The 23456-nt window shown below is 40.1% G+C and overlaps 1 protein-coding gene across 5 annotated transcripts in view; it reads right to left on the bottom strand.

The window, feature by feature from the left end:
* The window catches only part of LOC128358355 (pleckstrin homology domain-containing family A member 5-like), an 83919-nt gene that overhangs the window by 31810 nt on the left and 28653 nt on the right, over positions 1-23456 (bottom strand). For 4 of the 5 annotated variants that reach the window (XM_053318600.1, XM_053318597.1, XM_053318596.1 and 1 more), the window contains one exon: positions 2790-2873. In XM_053318600.1, coding sequence (XP_053174575.1) covers positions 2790-2873 — 84 coding nt within the window. Of the gene's footprint in view, positions 1-2789; positions 2874-12418; positions 12644-23456 lie in introns of those variants that run through there. The other variant, XM_053318599.1, reaches the window with a different exon arrangement.

Below are 23456 nucleotides of genomic sequence, written 5' to 3'. Positions count from 1 at the left end.
ATCAAACTATTTGATTCTTCTTTTAATATTACAAAGCAGTCTTTTGTAGGTATCCTGCAACCAAACAATAAAACAGATTTAATACTGCCTGGAAAATCAGTAAACTGCCAACAAAGTGAACTCAGTGGTTACGAAAATAATGTACAGCTTGAACTTCAGGCTCAGGAAAAGTGAGTAATCATCCTCCCTGCGGTTAGTTATTCACATAGGTTTGGATGAACACAACTAATGGTTTAGATACTAAGGTGCATTTGGGGGCTTCTGCCGTGTATTTATCCATCTTTACTTTAAAAAACTAATCTGAACCTTGAAATGGAGCCTATACAGTACTCCTGACAAATGCTACAAGGACCAGGTATCACTGATCCTGTTCAGATAGTGTTCAAAGTAAGAAGAGTTTTGATAAAATGTATCCAATTTTTTTTAAGCATGGGGTAGAGTCACACCAACCTGTCCTGATCAGTGGTACCTATTCAAACATTGTGTGCTACAGCTACAGTATGTTTGCTTCTTTTTTTACTCCATTACAGTATGTGTTGCTTCTTCAGTGGAGGCTGCCAAACCTATTTACAATGACATCATTCATGACAGGCCTTTGTTTCTTTCTTGACAGAGATAGTGTCAGCTGCAGTACCAGAGTCTAAATGCCTATTTGTCTTTGAACTCAGACCTAAACTTCCCTTTTCAGCTGCATTGTCTGTATGTTTCTATATAACCTATAGGATACCATGTAAATCTGAAAGTTGGTTGAGTTTATGTTCTTCATGTACGTGCTAAGTTTTGTGTTCTGGATTCTATTGACATGTTTTCCATCACTCAGCTTTGGTTGGGGCGATGGAGCAACAGACTTTCTCTTCATTGCGTGTGAAGCATTGTACTGTTTTCTTCAGTCTCTGTTAGCATCGCCTTGAATTGTTATGGAGGCTTGGTCCAGATGACATTTGCCAACTGACTGAGGTCACACAGGCGACACTGTTTGGATTTCTAAGAAGTGAGGTTCAAAAACACACTTGCAATTACCAGTGTTCGCCATAAGTGACGCCAAAGAGAACAAAACAGAGATCTTTGAGATTGTTACTTTAAAGTGCCGAGCAGATTAGGCAATGATTTTCCACCTGGTTTCTTTATCCTTGTGGCGGCTAAAATCTGTATTTTTCTTTTATAATTGGTCCTGGGTCTGAGTGTAGATTTTCCCTGTTTCCATTACTTTTGCTAAAAACACAGCCAAATGTTGGATGGAACCACGGAAATAAACCTAAAAATAACAAAGTCGAGCAGTAGCATTTCACTTTTTGCTGTTCCCTTCCCGGAGCTGACCTCTAGATATAGCTGGATTTTGCAGATTATCTTGCTATGATAAAAAATGAACTGCCAAATTAGATATACTCTTGCACCAACGTGTTGTCTCTGTCATTGTGAAAAACAGCGGCGATGTGAGAGTAACACAGTGAGGGGAGGAATGTGTCAAGAGAGTGTAGTGTGACGGTTCTGCTTCTTAACAACCATTTTCTGATTATCCCATCTCTGCTTAAGGAGAAAAACAAAAAAGACTCGCAGGATCATATTCTAGTAAAACCAGGATTCTTATTTCTAAGCCACATAATGATAAAAACAGAAAGTGGTGCTCTTAATGGGCCATCAGGGAATTGGTGATACACTACTTGTTGAACTTTGGCCACATGTTTCCCACGTTTGATTGACATTTTGTGTCTTGGAGCAGAAGAAATTTTCATTAGCATTCATTGCTCAATAAAATAATTGACACCAGTCGCAGTGACACGAGCGTGCAACAATGTGACTTCATGGAAAATCTGTTATGACAAGGGTTTCAGAGGGAAGTGAGACATTTAGTGGGGCTAATACCTGTTGCACAACAGTGAGCTAAAATGGCCAGGTTGGAAGATGAAGGTTAATGTCGTAGCGCTGTCGTAGTGCTGTGATGCAAACAGTCTAAAATGTGTATATTTAGCACAATTACAGATTGGAACAGGAAAGTCAAAGTTAAAGACTGGCATCCTGCAAGCCTCTGAACTGGTACCTGCCTTTCTACCCACCTTAATATGAGCAGCATGAGGTCGGGGGTTGATGAGTAAAAAGCAGGTAAAATTTTAAATGACTGAAAACGATACTGATGATTCCAAAGGTGGAGATAAAACAGGCTATATTTAGTCTGACGGACTCATAGATAACTTCTCCTTAGAGTGAAAGTTGAAGATGACTGCTGTTTTAGTCATGAGGGGTGACATGTGATGACAGTCATGCTGAAAGCAGTGTATATGATCACATGGACATAACATTCATTGTTGGGGGGACATATTCTTGTACTTCTGACAACTGAAAAGGCCATGAACTTTCATCCTGGTCAAAGGAGGGACTGAATATGACTCATCGCATTCCCACTAGCTGATGAATAAATTATACAAAGGCTGTTTTATTTTCAGCCCTTAGTATTCAAATTATTAATGCTGCCTTGGCAATAGTAGGAAAGATTATGCCAATTACACAAAAAAATGAAACCTCTTTAATGAGTAAAAGTATCCAACAAATGAGGTTAGTTCTTATTTTTTAAGTATTTTTCATGAAGATGGATAACTGAGGAAGCACTGAATACAAGACGCTTTGAATTGAAAAGGCAGAAGTGCAAATAGAGGGTGGGTGGGAGGGTGGGTGGGGGGGTGGGGGGTTGAAGACTTGTGCAATATTGTCTGCACATGAGGAGTTTCAACAGACTACTGTAGTGCTCATAAATGCAACCCAGTGGCATTCCTAAACAAAAACAACAGACTTACTGTTCGTTGACGACAAAGATGCAGTTGTCTTGTGAGGGTTGGCCTGAGACAGGATGCTTGCAGGTCACCTTCCGCTCATTGTGACTTTTGAAAAGAGAGGGAGAGAATAGAAGAGAAAGAGAAATCAATGTTAGACAGCAACAAAGACACGTCAGTAAAAATTATCCTCCAATAATTTTTGTTTTGGTTTTTACTTAAGTTAATGGATAGGCTTCTTGTAGGCCTGAAAATACTTCCTTTCTTTACCAGTGAAACATGAAAGCAGCTCAGGCAGAGTTCGGATTAGATTTGCCGAAATGAAAATGGGGGAACTGAGTGTAGATGGGACAGACACAAAATATGGAAATAATATACGCAAGCTGTGTCAGAGGAGGAAATGATCTATGAAGTGAAAACTAGTCCAACCACATGTACATTAGTCCAGGCTGATACTAGAATAAGCACTTAAGGCACAACAAAATCCAAACAAAACCAAATAAAATGGGACTTTGTAGAAAACAGCAGCTTATCTACATCATAAAAAATAAAGTATGACTCTGAGATCTCCAAACAAGAACAAAAAATATGCTACAATATTTACAGCAAATGCAAAATACACCTGGAAAAGATACTTTCTCTTTCCCAAGAGCATCACAGCCTGAGCTTTAACAATGTAGAACAATAAATAAGCAATTTAGAACTAGATTAGTGTTTGTCCCATTGCACCTTTAATAAATCATAACAATGACCAACATCTACAGGCTCCAGCAGACCGCTGTGCCACCCTACGCTCAACATCTAATTACAGAGGTACAGAAGGTGCCACCCAACCATACTGCTGTCCAATTACAGCAGCCCACAGTCACATCCACCCTAACATGATTAGAACACCCGGGCACAGACCACACAGTGTTTGTAGAGGAGGAAAGTTGCAGCCTTTACAACAACAGTAAAGTAGAGCCTGGCCTGGCCTGGGCAGTGTTTTTCATTTGGGATCTCGATGGCCCGGGGGCTAAAAGCTCAGCAACTTTTCCGGTAAAATTGAACAGCTTTTCTGCTCCTTGCTATCACTGGTTAATTCTAAAATCACGTTTTTTTGCTTCAACAGTGTCATCTGAACAGTGAGTACATTGCACAATTACCTCAAAGATCAAGATCTAGTTCATCAGCTTCCTACTGTATCTCAGAACTTACAATTTGGAAAGAGAAAATCAATGGTTATGGGATTAAACTGTCAGTGAGATACTACAGCGACGGGAATGACGGCAGCAGAGATTAAACAAGACATTATTAATGTCAGTAAAGGGAAGAGCTGTAGTGTCAACAACGCTCTTTGAAGCAACAACTCCATTTAACGTCCTCGACAGTCATTCTATTTTTCAGCTCACTCAGGCTGTACTATAAACAGAAAAGAATCCAGCTACAGCCCAAAAATAACACCGTTTTTAAACATGGGGTACTCGTGTACTGAAAAGAGAAAATACCAAGAATGAAATAGGGGGTTTAGTTTCAGTTTAGCCTGGAGAGCAACAGTCTCCACAGCTCTGGTCTATAATTACAGGAGGCACTGTTGGCAGCAGGGCTCACTGTGCGGTCTTGGGGCAGACCAACGGCACCATTTTTCTTTGGTATCCCTTCACACATGCATACACTGCTTTGCACATAGGTTGGCTTTAGATTTAAAGAAAAGAAAGAAAGTCTGGATAGGTATTTATGTATATAGTGTTGGGATAAAAGGAATTATGTTATGCTGAATAAAGAATGGGAGTCAAGAATCAGGTTTAAAATAAGGAACCAGTCTCAAAATATTGAATATTTGAGAATCTTTCAGCTTTGATAGTCTTGATTCCTTTGCAAATAAAGACTTAATGCATGCACCACATGCCTGCTTTCATGTGGTACTTCAGCCATGGCTGGAAGGAAAGGATGTTTAAACATATGGGCGCATTTTGTCCACCTACTGGTAATGGATGCCATTTCATTAGAGGAAGTCCCTTTCAGAGTGACTCCATAAATAGTGCAACCATAAAGCACTGCCTACAATAACCCCAAATGCTTACCCTGTCTATACTGTTGCATACTTTTGATGTCGCTAAAATATTATTGAATATTCCATTTTTTTTATATCAACATTGAATCAAATAACCTTTTGTAGTATGGAAGGGTTGCTTATTGGTAATCAACACCGGTCTTTCAGCTTATTGCTTTGGTCTGCCGGTCTGTGTGGTGAAGTCCCAATGGATATACATGAAGGTACAGTAAGTGCAGTATCTGCTCTCAGCACTGTAGCTCTTACAAAACAACTGTACACTTCTGGCCCAATGAAAAATGGCAAGCAGCCAAAGTAAATAAGTTTTGTACCTAGCTAGCCAAAATAGACAAGACATTTTTCACAGGAGTTGGCAGATCAAACAAACAAAGGCGACAGTACGGTGTATTTGCATTTAACACGTGTGACTGCGTCTCCTCAGTCTATGCACAAAATAAAAGGGCTCCGATACCATTCCCACGTTGTTCTGTTTCCTGTCGTTGGAAGTAATGTTAAACAGGTATTTTCTTAAGGTTACCCATCAGAACTTGATACTGGACTTTGGCATTTGTCCATCAACACAATGCCCCTGATCGTATGTCTCAACTGGCATTAGTTAATTGTTAATTAAGACTTTAAGAGGGAACACTGAAACAAATGAGACAGACCACTATTTTCCTTTTTTGGGATGACCAAAAACTTTTGATATTTACTTTTTTGGAACACTGTATTTAATGCTAATTTGACATTTGTTTGATAACTCTGCCTCATTAATCATTATTATGAATCCCAACCAGCTCCAGAGTACTGACACCCGCCCTTCCCCCCTGACCTCCCTGTGGTGAGGACAGTGAGATGAAGATGAGAATTATTTCTGTGGTAAAAAAAAAAATCATTAAATGTCACTAATTTAAATGTGAATTAAATAAAATGTTTCACTTCATCATTTGTATTAGCTCTGTACAGTAAATGAACCAAATGACATATTTGTTGAAACATCACCTTCAAAATAAAGCTGACAAAAGTTCTAAGGGTCACATCTATAAAATTAAAAGGCTCTACTGAAGTTAAAGTTTTTGCAGATGTTTTTACTGACACGTGTGCGAGGTCAGTGTTTTTAAAGAGAGGGCTGCCTGGCATCAAAGAGTCCCTATACCTATATGGACGGAAGCTATTTGAGAAGGTCCTAAACATTCCCAACATGATCCATGTGATATGGAGGAGGACAGTGAGTTCTTAAACCTCAGTGGAAAATAGGGGGGCTATGAAGTAAACATGATGGCTGTGGTTGTTTGTAGGTCAGAACAGGCTGGATGAATAACAGCAATACACGTTTTCCTGTTTAGTAGGAAAAGCTCTTTTTGAACAACCTACAAAGTGAGCCCACAACAATCAGTGGTTGTCTCTCTTTGAACTACTTTTTTTTTTTTTTTTTGCTATTTTGTTTTCTTATTCAAATTACACAGAAAAACACTGAGAGAAAGATGAAGTCATCCCACACTGCAAATTCAGATAGGATTTATAATCTATTTTATGGCCTCCACATGGCATCAACAGCTGATTGCAAAGATGACAGGATCATATTTCAAAATAATTACTGACAGAATATGTGGGCTGGTTGCCTCGTTTCACTCAACATAGAAACCATCACTGAATAATCTTTTATTTAAACTTGATGACAGCAGCAAAAATCAACTGATGCTGAGTAAACACCAGCTCCAAATGAAATCTCCAGTTGAGGAAATATGTTTTTCAAAATACTTCTGCCAACACCGTTTAAAATGGTCACACATGCTCCGAAGGATGTGGTCTGTGGTCACCGCAGTCGAGATCAAGTTAGCATAAAATCATGGGGCTGTACAGTAAAGGGAGCATATGGTAACATTTTTGCTTCAATAGAGGGCAAAAAACATTGAATGCTCTTCATTTAGGGCTCAGGATTTCTTCTTGTTTTCTACATGGAGATGTTGGTTTATAGGGTGGGTCTGGATGAAGGGCAACCAGGAGGCACTTACCCTCCTGACATCAGATGTATAAAAGGTGGGGAACTAGGAGTGGCAGTAAGAGCTGACCACCCTGCAGTGGGGGTGGGTGGGGTCAGTTCTCTGAGATGTCCACAATAATTAGCAGTGAGCTGCAGTAATGAAGAGCTTAAAGTCTGGGGGTCAACACTCCACAGGCTAAGCTTTTATTGTTCTGGGTGCGTCTTTGATCCCCTCGCTCCCCATGTACTACAGTTTAACCACAAATAACTGAGAGGTTCCAAAAAAGCGACTTGACATTAGAGAGAGAGGGGAGAGGGTCTTCATGAGTTTTGACAGCTTCTTGTTGGATTTTAACACCAGAGTTGTAAGGCCCCTACTGGAAGCTCCTTTGTGTAATTATTTTACTTGAAAACTCAAACCAAAGCTGGAATCCGGATCTTTGCTTGATATGTTTTTTAAAGAGGTGAGGTTGTGGTGGGGATGAGGGGCGGGGGCAGATTTGGGTTAGCATTCCACCTTACTCATGTATCATCTGTGAGGCCAAAAACAGCCATTTATAATTGGGTCATTTCCACTGAGAAATTATCTTCTTTACACTTCATTTTACAGCGTGGTGGCTGCAGTTTATTAAAAAAAAACGTTTGACCATTGAGGCTCTGAAATCAACTTAAAAACTTCCCTCAGAAAGAGTTTGAAAATGAAAAAAGGAGACTAAGAAAACACAGAGAAGATAAATCATTATAGAGGGTAAAGAACAATATTACATCCTTACTTTTTTATATCCTAAAGAGAGAATGAAACAAAAACTCAAATCATGAGTTGGAGTCATAAGTTTGTAAAAATCTTTTTGGTGTGGAGCAACAGTAAAAGCTGAAGGGGGGACTTCCCGATGCTGTGCTATTTTGAAAAACTGGAACAAATATGACCTGCTGAAGCATTTTCAGATGTGGGAGAATTTATTTTTATAAAGCTTTTAAAACCGACTCTCCAACTTTGATGTTCAAACACTTAACAGCCACTCACACGATATATGATACTTTAAGACACTAAAGCACATCAATTAACAACTATTCAAACCACTGTTTTATTGTATTTTGTGAAAGAGAAGATGTGCTGTAAAAGAAATGGATCAATAAGAATGAGTTTATATGAAAACATATAGTGTGTGCTAACAGAGGAAACTGACTAGATATCCTCTTTTCACTCAGGAGTTAACTGTCTTTTTATTTCAGCTGAATTATTGTGCTCAATTTAAAAAATAAATTTATGGTGAATAGAAAAGTCTCATATTACAGCAGTCTGGTATCTGTATCTGTTTGTTTTTACAACAGTCACACCGCTAGACCAAACCTCATGGAAAAACAGCAACGTCTCTCAGTCTGTTCTCACAATCGCTATAAATACTCCATAACACAGCAATTTTATCCAATTTTATTTTTAATTTAATGCCTCTCAAGCTGCTTCAAGCCCTCTGCAGACCCGTACAGCAGTGTCGTATAGGAGTGAATAGCTTAGGTCAGAGCAATCAAGCAAACCAGCCTCCTTTCCCGAGGATATGTTCTAATGAGTCGCATTACATGCATATCACAGCTGCATTAGATAGAAGACTTCAAGCGTGTCTTGCCAAGTATGGATCACACCTTTACCCTTGCAGTGTGGTGCAAGTGAAAACATACCAACCCATATAAATCAAACTGCATGGTACACATACCAGCTCCCTTACAGCATGTTACCTATGAGCAAGCCACATTTCACTCTTCATTCGCATGTGACTGTTTGGTATTTGACATTTAAATAACCTAATGTATGACCACATGTATGCATGTCACAGGGTTTACCTCAACCATATTTTCAATGTATGTTCATTATATAACAGTTAATGATCACACATTGTTCGATACTTTCTAAAAGTGTACAAGATTTCAGCAAGAAAACCTCCTTAGCCCAAAGTACAAATCCAACCCTAAATCACCAAAAGGAGCCTTTCAGTGATAATTAATTCTCTTGTTAATGCTCATAAATCTAATCCTATTACACAGGAAGGAACTTGGAAACAATGTTAGCCAGTGAGTGCTGATTAAAGCTCCCATGTTATCAGGTGAGGACTCTGAACTAGCATCAAAAAGAGTTGGTGCTGCAGTAGAACTCCTCAGTACCACATAGACACTGACTGGAGGTATGAATAGCCCCTCTCACAAAAGCTGAGCTGAATAAGCAGAATAGGCAGTTTGCAAGAGGGCATGTGGGGGGCAGTAGGAGAAAAGACAAAAAAGACAAAACAAGGGGTTTGCAGCCCCCGAGAGGCCACACCAAATGCAGTGCAGCAGCATGAAGCGGTGTGCAGTCAGGAAGTGGTAATACCTGTGCTACTGTAATATATTTGTAGATAAAACCTCAATGGAAATGTTGTGGCAAACCTGCAACGTACCACAATCAGTGTGTGGAGAACGCATCCAGTAGCCTCAGCTGCACGCCTGTTAAGCTTTGACTTTCAACCTTGGACCTTTTTTACATAAACACAGAAAACAGCTGCTCATTCAGGCTACAAATCAGATTTTTTTTCCACAAACAATTCAATTAGCAGCCCCATGAAGCAGCTGTGACTGTGTGTGCAAAGTGTGTCAAGGTGACACAGCTGAACAGGCTGATTCAAGAAGATTTCAGAGCCATGGAAACAAGCCGCCTTATCGAGGAACATTTAAATACTGACTCAAAGAAGCAGGATTTCGTATTCATGAAGACAATTCAGGAAGTAACTGGGGGAGAAGTGCAGTGTAGTTTTCTCATGTAAAACCGAGCTTGGCTGTGACCTCCTGACCAGAAGACAGCATGCTACAAATGTTCCTCATTAAACAAAAGGATTGGTTCCTTAAAGATGTATATATATGATAAAATTCCCAGCATTGCAGTACACATGAATCTAAAGTTTCTATCTGCACTTTGTACAACTCCTCTTGTTAACCATTCAATGTTCAATTTCAGGCTTCATTAAAGAAAACAGCAGGCTGGCATTTTATATGGATTTCATGGCAGATAAAGTACAAGAAAGAAACCCAAAGGCAGTCTGTCAGAGGAACTGTATCAAAAACACAGTGAGAATATCCATCCTTTACACCTATGTATGCTCATTGCAGGAAAAAGAGTAGAAGTATAGCTAGACACCTAAAATAGTGTTCAGAAACATGTAATCAAGGTATCCTTAAAGAAATAGATGGATGAGACACTGGGAAGGTGCAGGCAATGAAACAGTTACATTACTGAGAGGCATTTATTAAGATGTGTGTTAATGCCGTAAACATTACCCTCAGCTTTGTTGTGTTAATATCATTAAAGGTTAAACTAGCAGTAAGAAGTGGGAGGTACCGCCCTGTTTTAGTTCAAACAAGAGTGAGACATTAACTGAGAATCATTTGAATTAATGCTGGTTTCCAACAATAAAATTCTGAACACAAATGAGCTATTTTCATGCACCTACTTCCAGAGCTCTAACTGTTTAATAAAACATACAAACAGATGTCACGGCTGCCATCATGCAAGCAAACATACATCTAACAATCATTTAGAGAAAGAGAGTTCAGGAAGCAAACACTAGAGCTCTACTTCTGACATTTACTTTCTCCATATATCAATAAAAGACATTTGACTTGAGTTTTTACCACGTGTGCAAGTTTATCTCTCATGGATCAAAGCCTGAAACCAAATGTGACCCCGCCTTCCTCTCCCGCCTGAGGTCCTCTGCTCAGTGCATGCTGGGACTGGACCAGCAGCCAGTAACAAGGCATCTGTATCTCTCTATTACTGCTGACTTGCTGTTTAATTATATCACTCCCACATCTACAATTTATTTGAATGGCATATGAATAGATTTGCCCCATCCATTTTTGAAGTTAATATTACTTACACTTAAAGGTCGAGGGTGGCTGAAACTCTGGACTGTCTAAAAGGTCTGCAAGAAAGCTGTACTAGTTTAGTGTAAGAGCATATGTAATGATAATGTGACTTCCTTTAAGAGGCATTAGCTTGTGAATGCAATGATGTTATGCTCAAGTGTTAGATGACAAAGTACCCCACCCCCAGGCTGAACACCACAAACTGATTCTGTCTGGTAAAACATCGATGTTTCCAAGTTTGCCGGAAACACTGAACACTGGTGACAAAGGCCACTGAATGAGCTCATAGGGAAAGTGGGTACAGTAACTACTGAGGACAGCACAGTCGCTCTTTCTCTCCTGTTGGGTTTGACAAATGTCAACCTAATTTTTCGGGCTTTGTATAGTGCTGACAACACAACACACATGCTAAACCCCACTATACTAAGTAGAGCACTAGTTTGGACGCATTTTGTAATTCCAGGAATGGGAAGGTGTGTCCAAACTGTGTGTAACATGTTTACAGTATCAGGGATTATAGTTAGATATCACGAGCAATGTGTGGTGTGCAAACAACCACACAAACAAAACATGAAGGGTCATGAAATGTTCTTCAGATGTGACATATAAGACAGCTCATGATCATGAAGAACTGGAGCAACTGCTTCCTGAGCATTTCCAGGAATTCTGCCAAAAGCCACAAGATTAAAACAGCAAAGACAATAAAAATACATGTTTCTTAGCAAACCTAGTGGATGTGATCAGGGTGAGATAGGTTATTAAAGAGAGGGCATGGTCTGGGTTGCCACAGGAGAGCATGAGGGCAATGTTGTAATTATAGCTTAACTGACTATGATTAAAGAAAAAGCTTTTAAAGATCATCCACAACCGCTGCTCTGTCAGAAATAGAAATCATCATCTGATGCAAAGTGCTGTCCTGAGGGGGAAAACAGTGGCTTTTAAGGACTGTTTACAATCAAGGCCAATACTTCATAAAATGGAAATGTTTTGATAACTACAAACAGAGTGTTTAAATGGTCTTGACAAGCATGCTTTTCTGAGTTAGAATAGATTTGCATCCATAGACCAGGCTACACTAAACTTCAAGAGATAACCGACACAGATAGTCAACAATGATCCTTCTTTTCCCCTCCGAGGGTTTACTTTCACTGTTGTGTACCATCACTCAAAACTCCTGGGACTCTACAGATCAACACAATGAGAGTTTGGCATTGCAGATAAAGCAGCAAAGGCCATTTCTTTTATAACTAATGATGGAAAGTAATGACAACAATTAAGATTTCTTTTAAAAAATAATTATAAAAGGCATCACTGCAAATAATGGCAATATAATTATAAGTAGCCTAATAGAGATTTCTCACGCTAATCTAAGCTGCTAGTATAGAGAATCAGCTCACTGCGCAACAATCCTGGCAAAACACAGCCAGTCTAGCGCATAAAGATGCAGTTTGTGCGTTTATGTCACACATAGGGAACAAAACGCTGGCTGGTCGCCTGACTGGAGCTGATTTACACTGCGATACAGTTGGCTAACACACAGGCTGCATGTAAACACCCCCCTTTAGCTCGCATCAGGCATCACCTTCAACGCATTTAAAAACCCAACAAGAAGCAAACCCCGCTAAATGTTAAATGTATGTCGCACACGCACACACACACACACACACACACACACACACACACACACACACACACACCAACCAACAGCACTGCGTAAGATCTTTTTTTTCTTTTTTTTTTACTTACAATGAAGCTTCCATAAATCTCAGCAATCGCGGTCAAGTCAGGATAGAAAAAAGATAAAAAAGCAAACAAGGAGGCGTTTTATCCAGATGTGAACGTCCGATAAAGAGTTTTGCTGTTAGTGTTACTTTCGTGCGTGTTGTTGAAGAAGTGAAGTGCGCTCAGTTTTGCTGCCGCCTTGCTCCCCGTGCAAGAGCCGCTGACTGCCGCCTCCGCGTGCGCCCGTAGTAGACACACTGTGAAACCGGAGAGGCGATGATGTCACGGTCCGGATGTAAAGAAAGCAAGGTGGCCAGTGGCGCTTTTATCCCCTCCCTCCCAGCGCAATTACAAACCAAGCAAACACTGGGATGAACACACACACACACAGAGAGAGAGAGAGGGAGAGAAAGAGAGAGAGGCTGAACGGCTGCAGCACGGCGGAAATGAATGAAAAGATTTATTTTTTTAAATACAATGTTGAAAACCTCAAACTCCTCCTCGCATTGGAAAAAATGTATAACTGCGTGGAAAAAAATGTGGGACACCCCTAAGTAGCAGACGTGAAAAACACAACCACATGGAAGAACTGGAGTGACACTGTGTCCCAGATTTAAACATATTCCACTCCTCCATTGTTTATGTGGGACTGTATCCAGGCAGGTCTATAATAGGCTACTTACATAAATTAATATGAGCTTTATTTCTTCCTTGGCTTTTTTACTGCTTCAAATATCAACGTGGGTAGCTGCACCTCCCTCAGCTCATTCTTCAGCAAGCCTCGACAAAAGGGGCATGTTGAGGAAAAAAAGTAACCTGACTACACTAAGCTGTTAATAGCTCACCCTTAAAGTATTTTTGAATCTTCCTGGTAATGTTGCTGTAAATGTGTTGCAAAACACTGTGGCAACAGATCCAAGAGCTGTAATAATGTATCTTAGCCTGCTTTCCTTTCTTCTCCATCCAACTTAGTGGAGCTGTGCTGTCTGGTGTGAGGGAGAAAGAACTGAATATCAAGTAGGTTCAGCAGGGAGCCTGCAGCTATTGAAGACATGAAAGCCCGGACAATGACCTCGGCCCCAACCCAGTAGCCAAACAGCTCTTCCACTCATCAACCTGCTGGGTGCAGTCAATGGTGCAGGAAGACACCCAGAGACAGTCAATATACTCTTAGAGGCTGCTTTTCTCTCTGCCTTCCCTCCCTTTAATGGTACTTCAACATTTCTTCACTGTGTACTGTAGCTCTCAAAGTCAGTAAGCTGAAACAAAATCCTAACACAAACGTTAAATGGATTTTTTATGGTTGGAAAACAAAACAAAGAGGCATTACAGTTATTAACTCAATCCATATAAATAATGCATAATGTGTCCACTTTAAAGTGGGGGGTGGGGGGTGCACTAAAACGTCCTTCAGCTATCCTTGGTCCTCCAGGGAGGGCCTCCCAGGCTGGAGCTTGAAGCCAAGGGATGTGGCCACCACCTGGGGCACAAAATGAACATCATGCCCAGAGAGAAAGCAGAGCGAGGGGAGTAATGAATGTCTGGAGGATATGTGATAGGATATTTAGTGGCCCAATCCTTGAAAGATGAATCTTTGGCAGATAAGGAGCTCAGACACACACAAAAAAAAGGTGTCAGAGGGGAAAGTCAAAGCAAGCTGTTCGGCCATCTGTGGTATGAGCTGTGTCTTGCCACAGGGGAGACTGTCTTTTTTTTTTTTTTTTTTAAGTCCAAGATAACTGGATCCATGTTTGCTGTCAGTGTCAGTCTTCTGCTGTAAAAGAAAATTCTTTGCATTGTCAAGGCTTTCATATTGTTATAAAAAGACAGAATAAGGTGGTTACTGACAACAGAAGACATCGGTTCACAGGGTTGTTCCTCACAACACAACTTTAAAGTACACTCTTACAAGATGCTCCTATCTGCTCACTCATCCCATGTCATTCGGAGGACATTCACTAGATGAAGACAAAAAGTAAATGTCACTGTCACAGCCACAAAGACTCCCTAAATTACCCAGAGTGCACATCTTCAGGCCGGATTTAAAAATCACAGACGCAGTAACTAAAATTGCTCCAAGTGTCTAACATTTTGGTTGAAAATGTCTTGTGGGAAAACCCAAAGTACTTGTGAAAGAAGTCACGTTGCACCCTGCAGCTGAGCATTTTGTTTTGATTGCAACTGTAGGCTATTTATTGTAATTTCCCCTTTTAAAAATTAGGAAACTTGCCAAGCTCAGAGTTAGTAGTGGAAAAATACAAAATACTTCATACACTACTTTATCAGGCCTGTCGTGGGAGGGAAGACTTGACCGCTGTTCCAAGAATCTTTTTTAAGGGAGGAGGGTATGACCATCCCAAGGTTACACAAACTCTGTTTCATCTCAAACTAAAGCTACACTCAGTTTTATTGCTACGCACCATTAGGCTTTATGACAGAGTAAGGATAACATGGCAGGCAAACTCAAATCTGTTGATGTTATCACAGCACAGAGTGGTTTGGCTCCACAACTCCTGTCTGGCCATCAAAGGTAAATGCCTTGAAAAGGTAACAATGCGCTGTGTGTGAAGGAAGGAAGGTGGTCAACACAACGCAATCTAATACAAAACCCCTGCAATATACTGTACCTCCTTTAACAAACTTATCATGTTCAGCTCTTCTTGTGGTTGTATCAGACAGGTGCTGATTCATCTCTGTTTTTTAACTGTAGGACATCACATTGTGCTTTTGTTGTTGTCAGTCACCACAAAAAGAGGTAGAAGATCAAATATTGCTAGCAATTAAGAGTTTTATATCCAAAGTGTGAATAGATGAGGCATGTGAAGCACATTTGGCATTGTTTCAAGTTGAGTCGTATTGATTTAGATCACTTCATCGGTCCATCAAATACTCTCTGTTTGTACAAGAATAACTGTTGCACATTCATAACTTGGAACGCTTCATATTCTTTACTCTCCAGTACGTCTTGTGCATTACACTAAAGGGCAACCCACTGAGTAGTTAGTCTATGGATAGGGCTGAAAAGAAAAAAACAATACACACACACACAAATGTTTCTCCTATATATTGTACCAATTATCAATGAGCAACAGAGTGTTGCTTTTCAAGCTACAGCTTGCACTGGAGGCTTCATCCGGTTCTCAGCTGACAGATGCCGAGGAGAAGCTTTCAGACTCATTAACTGCCCACACAGAGTCAGAGAGACACAGGAAAGGAGAGGGAATTCGTTAAGTGTTCACATGTTTATCCACTCTCAGAGGATTCTCTTCTACCTGCCCACTCGCTCTCGTCTCCGGCTCTGTCCTCTTCCGCCTACACTCCCACGCACTCTGCCTTGCCACTGAGGTGCAGGTTAGTACCGGCTGGTCTCAGGAAACAGATGCAGGTACGGTGGCTGCAACAGTATAGCCTGAGGTTGATAGTGAAGAAGATAGCCTGGATCAGAGTATTTGCCAACACTCTGCAGGGGCCTCTGTTCCAACCGAGTGAGTGAAAGAATACTGCATGCATAAATAGGTCCATTAGCAGCTCGTCTTCAGGGAGCCGGTGAGAAAATGGACAGAAATGGTCACCCTCTTGGTAGGTGGGTGTGTGAGTATGAGGGAAAGGGAGGTGTCTCTCGCTCCAGTAATTAGCTGTGTGTGGCAAATGGAGCTGAAAGACAACAACTAACAGATTCCTAGGTGTCACATCCAGAGACACAAGATTTAGATATTTAAATATTCAAAAGACATCAATGATTTTTTTTTTCAATAAAAGGACTTTGTGGAGGTCAAATCTTTAACGAATAATAAACGTGCTGATTAGGCCAAAAGAGTTTTTTTGATTTTTAAATGGAAAGTGAATTCTGCAGTGAAACACTAGATAACTTGTAAAACATTCAATAGACTAGATGATTTCTAACAAACCGTGGCACGCTCCAGGGAAGGTACCAGCCACGATTGATGCTATCCAACATGACTCCCAGGAAATAGAGCAGCAGAGAGAAAACCTCGAGTCATTTCAATTGCTGCGATGGAGACACGATTAATGGGAATTGAGCAGTCTCAGCACAAGAGAGGTGTTATTTGCCTGCCTTGACTACAGAGATGAAAGCATATAAAACATCTGATACTGAACTGGAAGTATTTCTCTCTAAAGAAATAAAATGATGGTGACCACTCTGTATCACTGATATTCAACCTCAATAACTGTAACTTTACTTTTGAAATGTTTTGATTTCATGTCGCTGTAAAACTGTGACATAATTCCTCCCATTTCACAGAACAGATAAGCAACAGCGCTTCACAGTTTAATCCATGAATCCTCGCCAACACCTTTTTTGGCAGAATACAAGGAAAGGAAAATGTGTTTACACTACCGCACGAAAGAAAAGACTAATTAGAAAAAGATCAAACGGAACGTGGCTAATTTTGCAGAGGCCAATAAAAATGGACCAATCAATGAGGAAGTCAAACTCACAGTCACCCCTCAGGCTGCCAGGAAGTTTCAGAGAGCTGAATCCTCTCATGAATTACAACACCCCACTGACCATAATTACATGCTCTGGCCAAAAAAACGCTGTGCTAACGACACTGAAAATCGATAAGCTGTGTGTGGGATTTCTCTCATACAAGAACAAATATGGGAGCTGGAGGAAATGTGCAGTCCTGGAATTACACCAAGACGCTAAAGACACAACAATGATGAAGCAAATGAGTGGAGGCACATTAGGCCTGCAGATCAGTGACCCCGGAGCATTTTTTAAGCACAATGGCCCGGGTGAGTGATATCACCGAAGGTCAGCACTAGAACAGAGAGTCAGACAGACTCGCTCCACTGCTCAGGCTGCTTTGTAAAAGCCTTGGCAGCACTGACAGTTACAAATTCCAAAGTTTGCAAGTCAAAACACCAATAGTGATGCGCTCTAGCATGAGCCCTCACACAGCCCTGCTCCCCCCCCTCCCCCTCCAACACAACTCGGCTAACCCATGACTGCTTGCTGACCAGGCTCGACTTTCATCTCTTTTTCCATGAAACTCAGTGTATCAGCAAAGATTACAGAGGCTCCCAACTGCAGTTACCCAAGAAATACAGTATTTATAGATGCTTTAGATCCTTTAAATGTCGCAATACGCAACTGACTGCATCAGCCTGTCAACTTTGTGCTTACATGACTGAGACAGCCAAACACAGAGATAATCATTTGGTTATGAATAATTTATAGTTTTACAGTTCAAGGTAAACACAAAAACCTCTTGGTAAGCAGAGGCTGAGAGGCTGAGGATTTGCAGGATGATTATAAAACTATTGTTATATTGTCTCTTATGAAAAACTCAAGTCATAAGAATGGTAAGGAAGATTTTCTTCCATCGTATTTGATGCAGATAAGCGCTAAGAGGCTTAGCTTTTGATTTAAATGGGTTAACCTCTTGACCTGGCTCCATGACCCACCTCCAGACAAGGATTTGAATGCTGGTTGGACTGAACTCTGCTTTGATAAAGAAAAATGGGAGCTACGAGCTACATTTAACCTCAACCTCACACAAAAGAGAACTGAAACTCAGCAATATATTGTAGGTTACATATCATTTCTGTGGGTGTTCAGTAATGTGTTTCGGATGTATTGTCTGTCAACAGAAGTGAAAGTTGTCTCATGCTGGGTCAAATGTCAGCTTAATACACATTCAGTAGACTAGTTTAGTAGACATGTATGTCTCCTACATGATTGTATGAGAGTATCACATCCATATATGATCTAAGCAAACCTTGGTGGTTGACTAGGATTACAACTAATGACTTATATTGGTTATTTTCCTGATTCATTGATTGGTCATTTGGTCTACAAATATCAGAAAATTGTGAAAAATATCAATAACTGCTTCCCAAAGCCCAAGATGCAAACTAAAATGTCTTGTTTTGTTCCAACCAACTCCCCACAACCCAAACATATTCCTATAACTATCATCAAAGACTAAAGAAATCAAAAAATATTCAAACCACGTGCTAGCTACTACTAGCCCTACTCTCCAGGCACAGTAGAATCAAATTGGTTAAATCTATAATAACACATAACAGATCTGGAACATCATCCTTTAAGTCCACTCATAAGAGTATGTTGAAATTCCCAACATGATTGGATGTATTAAAACACAGCATCCTGGTGATCATCAGTGTGATCATCCTCCAGCCCTGACCTATTTACAATGACAATAGGGACAGCACACAGGCCCTTTCACATCTACCCACACACACACACACTTCCTTTAGGTAAATGCTGGAGTGTTGAAAGTCAAACCCTCACTTGCTTTCAGTTTCCACAGTGGACACAGTGGAAAAGATGCACACAGTTCATTGGGAGCCTAATGAATGTATTAACTCTTGTCTTCGGATGTAATGAGCATGTTGGGAATGGATAATAAAGGCTGTGGTGCTGATTTGATAACGCCAATAACAAACCCTGCCATGAACAGCAACAACCTCCACCACCAACTACAAAACTGATGATTAAACAGCAATGCAGAAGCACAGCACAGCATGTATCATAGCTCATTTATCAGCTTATTGCTCTCCTGAGATTACTTTTTAGTTTCAGATTGATTACAGAGATGATGCCTTGAGATGCAGGATCAGGTTTTTGCAGCACGAACGCCTTCTGTATACAGTACAGAGATGCTATGAATGTCATCAACACTGCTCCGATGTCTGTCTGCAATGTAATAAAACATTAGTACCCATTCACTAAATAACATGGATCTACTTTCTAAATTGGCTTTATTTTCTCAGTGAAAGACTGAAGATCTACATTAGATTTCCATTCATCACAGCCAGGAAAGCAATTTAAAGGCTCCACAGGCCCCCCCTATTTTCTCTCATGACTACTTCCTTCATTGATAAAGAACAGACTGAAAACTGTCTATTCAACTCAACTGTTCAAGGACTACAACACTGTCTCAAACGCCCCGCTATAAAAAGGCTAAAGTTTTGCTACTCACTTATTTGAAGACCAAGCTAATGGTCTGAATCCATATGAATGAGAACAAAGACCTGGAACGACCACCTAAAGAATTTATTTTCAGTCTGTTGGTAACAACCCCAGAATTGCTTCAGCAGGTGCAACTATAAATGAAATGAGAGTAGAAGAGATGAGGAGGAGAAAAGGAGAACTGATAGTAGTTTGGGGATTTTTCTGTGTGTGAAACTAAATTAGCTAAAAAATGATCTTGGCTGAAAAAGTAAAAAGGTGAAATAAGATAGTAAAGGAATGGCTATTACATAATCTAGAAGGAGAGATGTTGAAAATATGTTCGTCTTTCTTTTATTTCTTGCAGTGCTGCTGTAGCTCTAACTCTTTAGGACTAATTAAATCGGTCTTTACTTTTTAATGAACCGCTTTAAAATTTAAAATTAAGACTGTGAAAATGATACTGTATCCCAAATCCAAACTACATACTAGAAAAATAAAAAACAAAATTAAGTCAGAATACAAACTAATACATACTTGACTTGGCAAGCAATTGGAAAAATGGAGTTGTTGTAAGTTGTTGTATGGTTGACGTCAGACTACATGTATTGTATCATTTCCTGTTAGTATAAAATAGTGACGCATGCTGATTCTTTGCAAATACATACTATACTGTACATACTATACTATAAATATTGGTAAAGCACATACTGTATGGAGTACAATTACTACAGTATGTAGTCTGAAAGTGGGACAGACTGTGACAGGCTACTGTAACTGCTACTCCTCTTGACCTGTTTTTTATTGTATTTTATGCACACATTGAGCAGTGTCATCTCACCTGATATGTACTGTATATATATCACTGTACAGCAGATATCACTGACTTGTATCCTTTTATCTCTGACTATACCCTTCCTTAGTTGCTTGTCTTTCTCTCTCTTTGTTTTTTGCACTGATAATCTTTGAGATCTGGACAGTTGGCAGGACAAAACAGGGGATTTGAAGACATCAGCTTAGGCGCTATGAAATCGCAATGGTAATTTCTCACTCATTTCTCCCATTTTAAAGACCTAGCAATTAATTAATTAATCTGCAGAATAATCATCAGATACTCAATCATGAATGTGACAATGATATTATAAATGAATCATAGTTTCAAGCTTTAAATAGAAACTGGCTAAATTACTCACAGGGGGTTGTAGTAAAGTGAGGTTTTGATCCACAGTGCAGTGCTGAGCATGCTCAGTCGGCCCTGCCAGAGGGCCAGACTCCTGCTTTGGCCTACTTCTGATAAAACCAATAATGTCACGGAAAGTTTCTTTGCAGTGAGCGTGCATGTGTGTCAATCTGACAGAGAGTGTGTGACAGAGAGAGAAATGTGTGTGTGCCCTCAATATAGAAGAACAATTCAATCTCATCAACCACAGCCATAAACAAATATACCACCCTCAGTGATGGCTGTTATTGATCCATCTATCATCCATACTTTAACAGGCAAATTTATGTGCATACTGTAGTTGGAGGAAAAGCCACAACCACAACTGCAGCTGAAGGAAAAAGACTTTCATTACAGATCACGAGAGACGAAGAGAATGGCAGCCTTTAACTGACAATGCGATGAAACGCAATATAGGATCTGTTAAGCTCTAGTTCCTCTAGTCCCCAGGCGAAGATAGCTGCTAGCGTGAGCAGAGGGACAGAGCAGCTATGCCTTACTCATACATTGGCCTTAATGATTAAAAAAAATATGACCAACAGAAATGGGTCAGCTATGAGAGTGACAGAACGAGATACTTTAAGAGACAGAGAGAGAGGAAGGAAGCGAGACAGTGAGAGACAGAGGAAGTTTTAAATGTAAATGTGACTTCAGAAATGTATCCATGTTGGAAATTAGAAGGATTAAGACTCAGAGAATTAAAACCATGCAGGGCAATATTTACTGCATGAGTGTTACCTCACAATCACAGATAAATTCGTTGATTACAATTATAATTTCTTTCAGGTCCTTTTTTTGTTTGTTTTGTTTTTTACCAGAAGAGCTCTCAGGCAGATAGTGCGAAAACACTCATCATGTGCTGTGAATTGCCAAATATTATCATCTTTAGTCTGCAGGAAAGCAAACAGGAGATGACTAAACAAACACGGTGGAAAGCACATATTCCTGTTCTTGCTTACAGTTTCAGTCATGTGAAGTATGCTGAGTGATAGCTAAGAGGAGCCTAATAATAATATATGAATCAGCATTATTTTAATGCCCTTTTTGGTTGTTGCTTTTACTCTAGATTTGCATCATCTTCATTAGGTAACCGCAAAAGATCAGCAAACATTACAGAAGACTGAAGTTCTGCACAGACACAAAACCTGCTAAATGTGTTTTTTGCGCAGACACAACAACTTTCAAGTCAATGTCACGCTGAATTCTAAAAGATATGGATCAGTTGCAGTGTGGCTGAGCAGAGGTGAACTTGAAAAACACACTGACACATAACATGATAGCGTCATTTTGTGTTGTTAGTCATTCAGTCAACAAATGTAAACACACGTGCTTGTACATGAGTTAGCATGTACAGACAGTTGCTATGATTGCTTTTGAGATCTGGCTATCTGCTATCAACTTGTGCAGCCATTTTTTGCATAGCTTTAGAGATGGTAAACTCAGTTTGTCACTGTGTCTATCTAATAGTCAACTGGTCCAATACTTTGGTCAACTATTTGATGGATTGCCATTCAATTTTGTAAAGAGATTCGTGATCTCTCGACAAATGTATCCTAATGACTGTGGTTATCTTGTCTGGACTTTTCCTGTAGTGCCACCATGCTGTTGACATTTGCGGTTTTGACTGACATGCCTCGACAATTATTGGATGTATAACAATAACATTTGGTACAAGATGATGGAACATACTTTTTTCATTTACAGCCACAATTGGGTCCAAACTCTGGTCTTGGCCATGATCAAATATTTGCAAAACCAGTGATATCCCCATCAGCCTCAGCTGTACTTGGTGTTTATTGCTAATTAGCAACTGTTGAGCACTAAACCACTAACCTAGGATGGTGAACGTGGTAAACAGTATGCTTGCTAAACATTAGCATGTTAGCCTTGTCATTATAAGCATGCTAACATGCTGACATTAGCTTTTAAGCCAAAACACTGTTGTGCCTTATTTCAGCTTCACAGAGCTGTAAGTGTGGCTGCAGACTGTCAGGCTTGTTAAGTGCAAAGTGCAGTAAAACCTGTGACTTTAACTTCCAATATGAAATGAAATGAACATACAGACCCAAATGCATCCCAAACAGTGTCCTCATGTAACATTCACACATCCTGATTTGATGTTCTATTATAACACCCTGTTAATCCATATTTGAAATGGGGGCAATCAATGCCACTCTAAAACAAGGACTTAGCGGTTACAGAGGAAGGCACAGCTGACAAATTGAGGACAGATTTCTGTGGTGGGCAGTCAACTGAGTCAGTGACTCAATCCATTGGGAGGGTGGCACGTTCAAGTATCTTTCCTCTTGTCTTCTACCCTCATATTCTGCATTCAGACCAAGTCTATCACTTAAATTACAACATGAAGTACAATTGAAATGCTTTGAATTTGGATATCATTATTAAGCCTGTCGCAGAGATGAAGTATTTTCCATCATGTTATTTTCTTCACATTCACACACATTCATCAGAAGGAGAGGCCACATTTTATCAGCTTTATAGGGAGTGTCTCCTCTAAAGTCACCCGCTGTTGTTTTTGTAGGTGCAGCTACATTACTCAATTGCTCTGAGAAAAAGAATAACAAGCAACTTCTGTTTGGGTTCAAATCATGTCCCTTTACTTCTCAGCACGCCTACAGCTAGCAGTCAGGTCCAGCATTTTCATTATAAGCATGGAGAGATGATATTGTCTCATATAGGGAAGCTCCATGAAAATCTGTGGTAATTTTAGTGGGCTGCATCTCCCTCCTGGTTACAAGCCTCTGACTAACAGCTGCATGTGTCAGGTGTAGAGTTATAAGGGGTCACAAAGGCAATAGATCAACATCCTGACAAGCACCAAGACAAACACATAGATTATAAGAGGGGAGGGTATCCTTGGAAAGACAAGACAAAGACAT

Source organism: Scomber japonicus, chromosome 5 (assembly GCF_027409825.1).
Source record: "Scomber japonicus isolate fScoJap1 chromosome 5, fScoJap1.pri, whole genome shotgun sequence".
Taxonomy (NCBI): Eukaryota; Metazoa; Chordata; class Actinopteri; order Scombriformes; family Scombridae; genus Scomber; species Scomber japonicus.
This window is presented reverse-complemented; position numbering and strand designations above follow the sequence as displayed.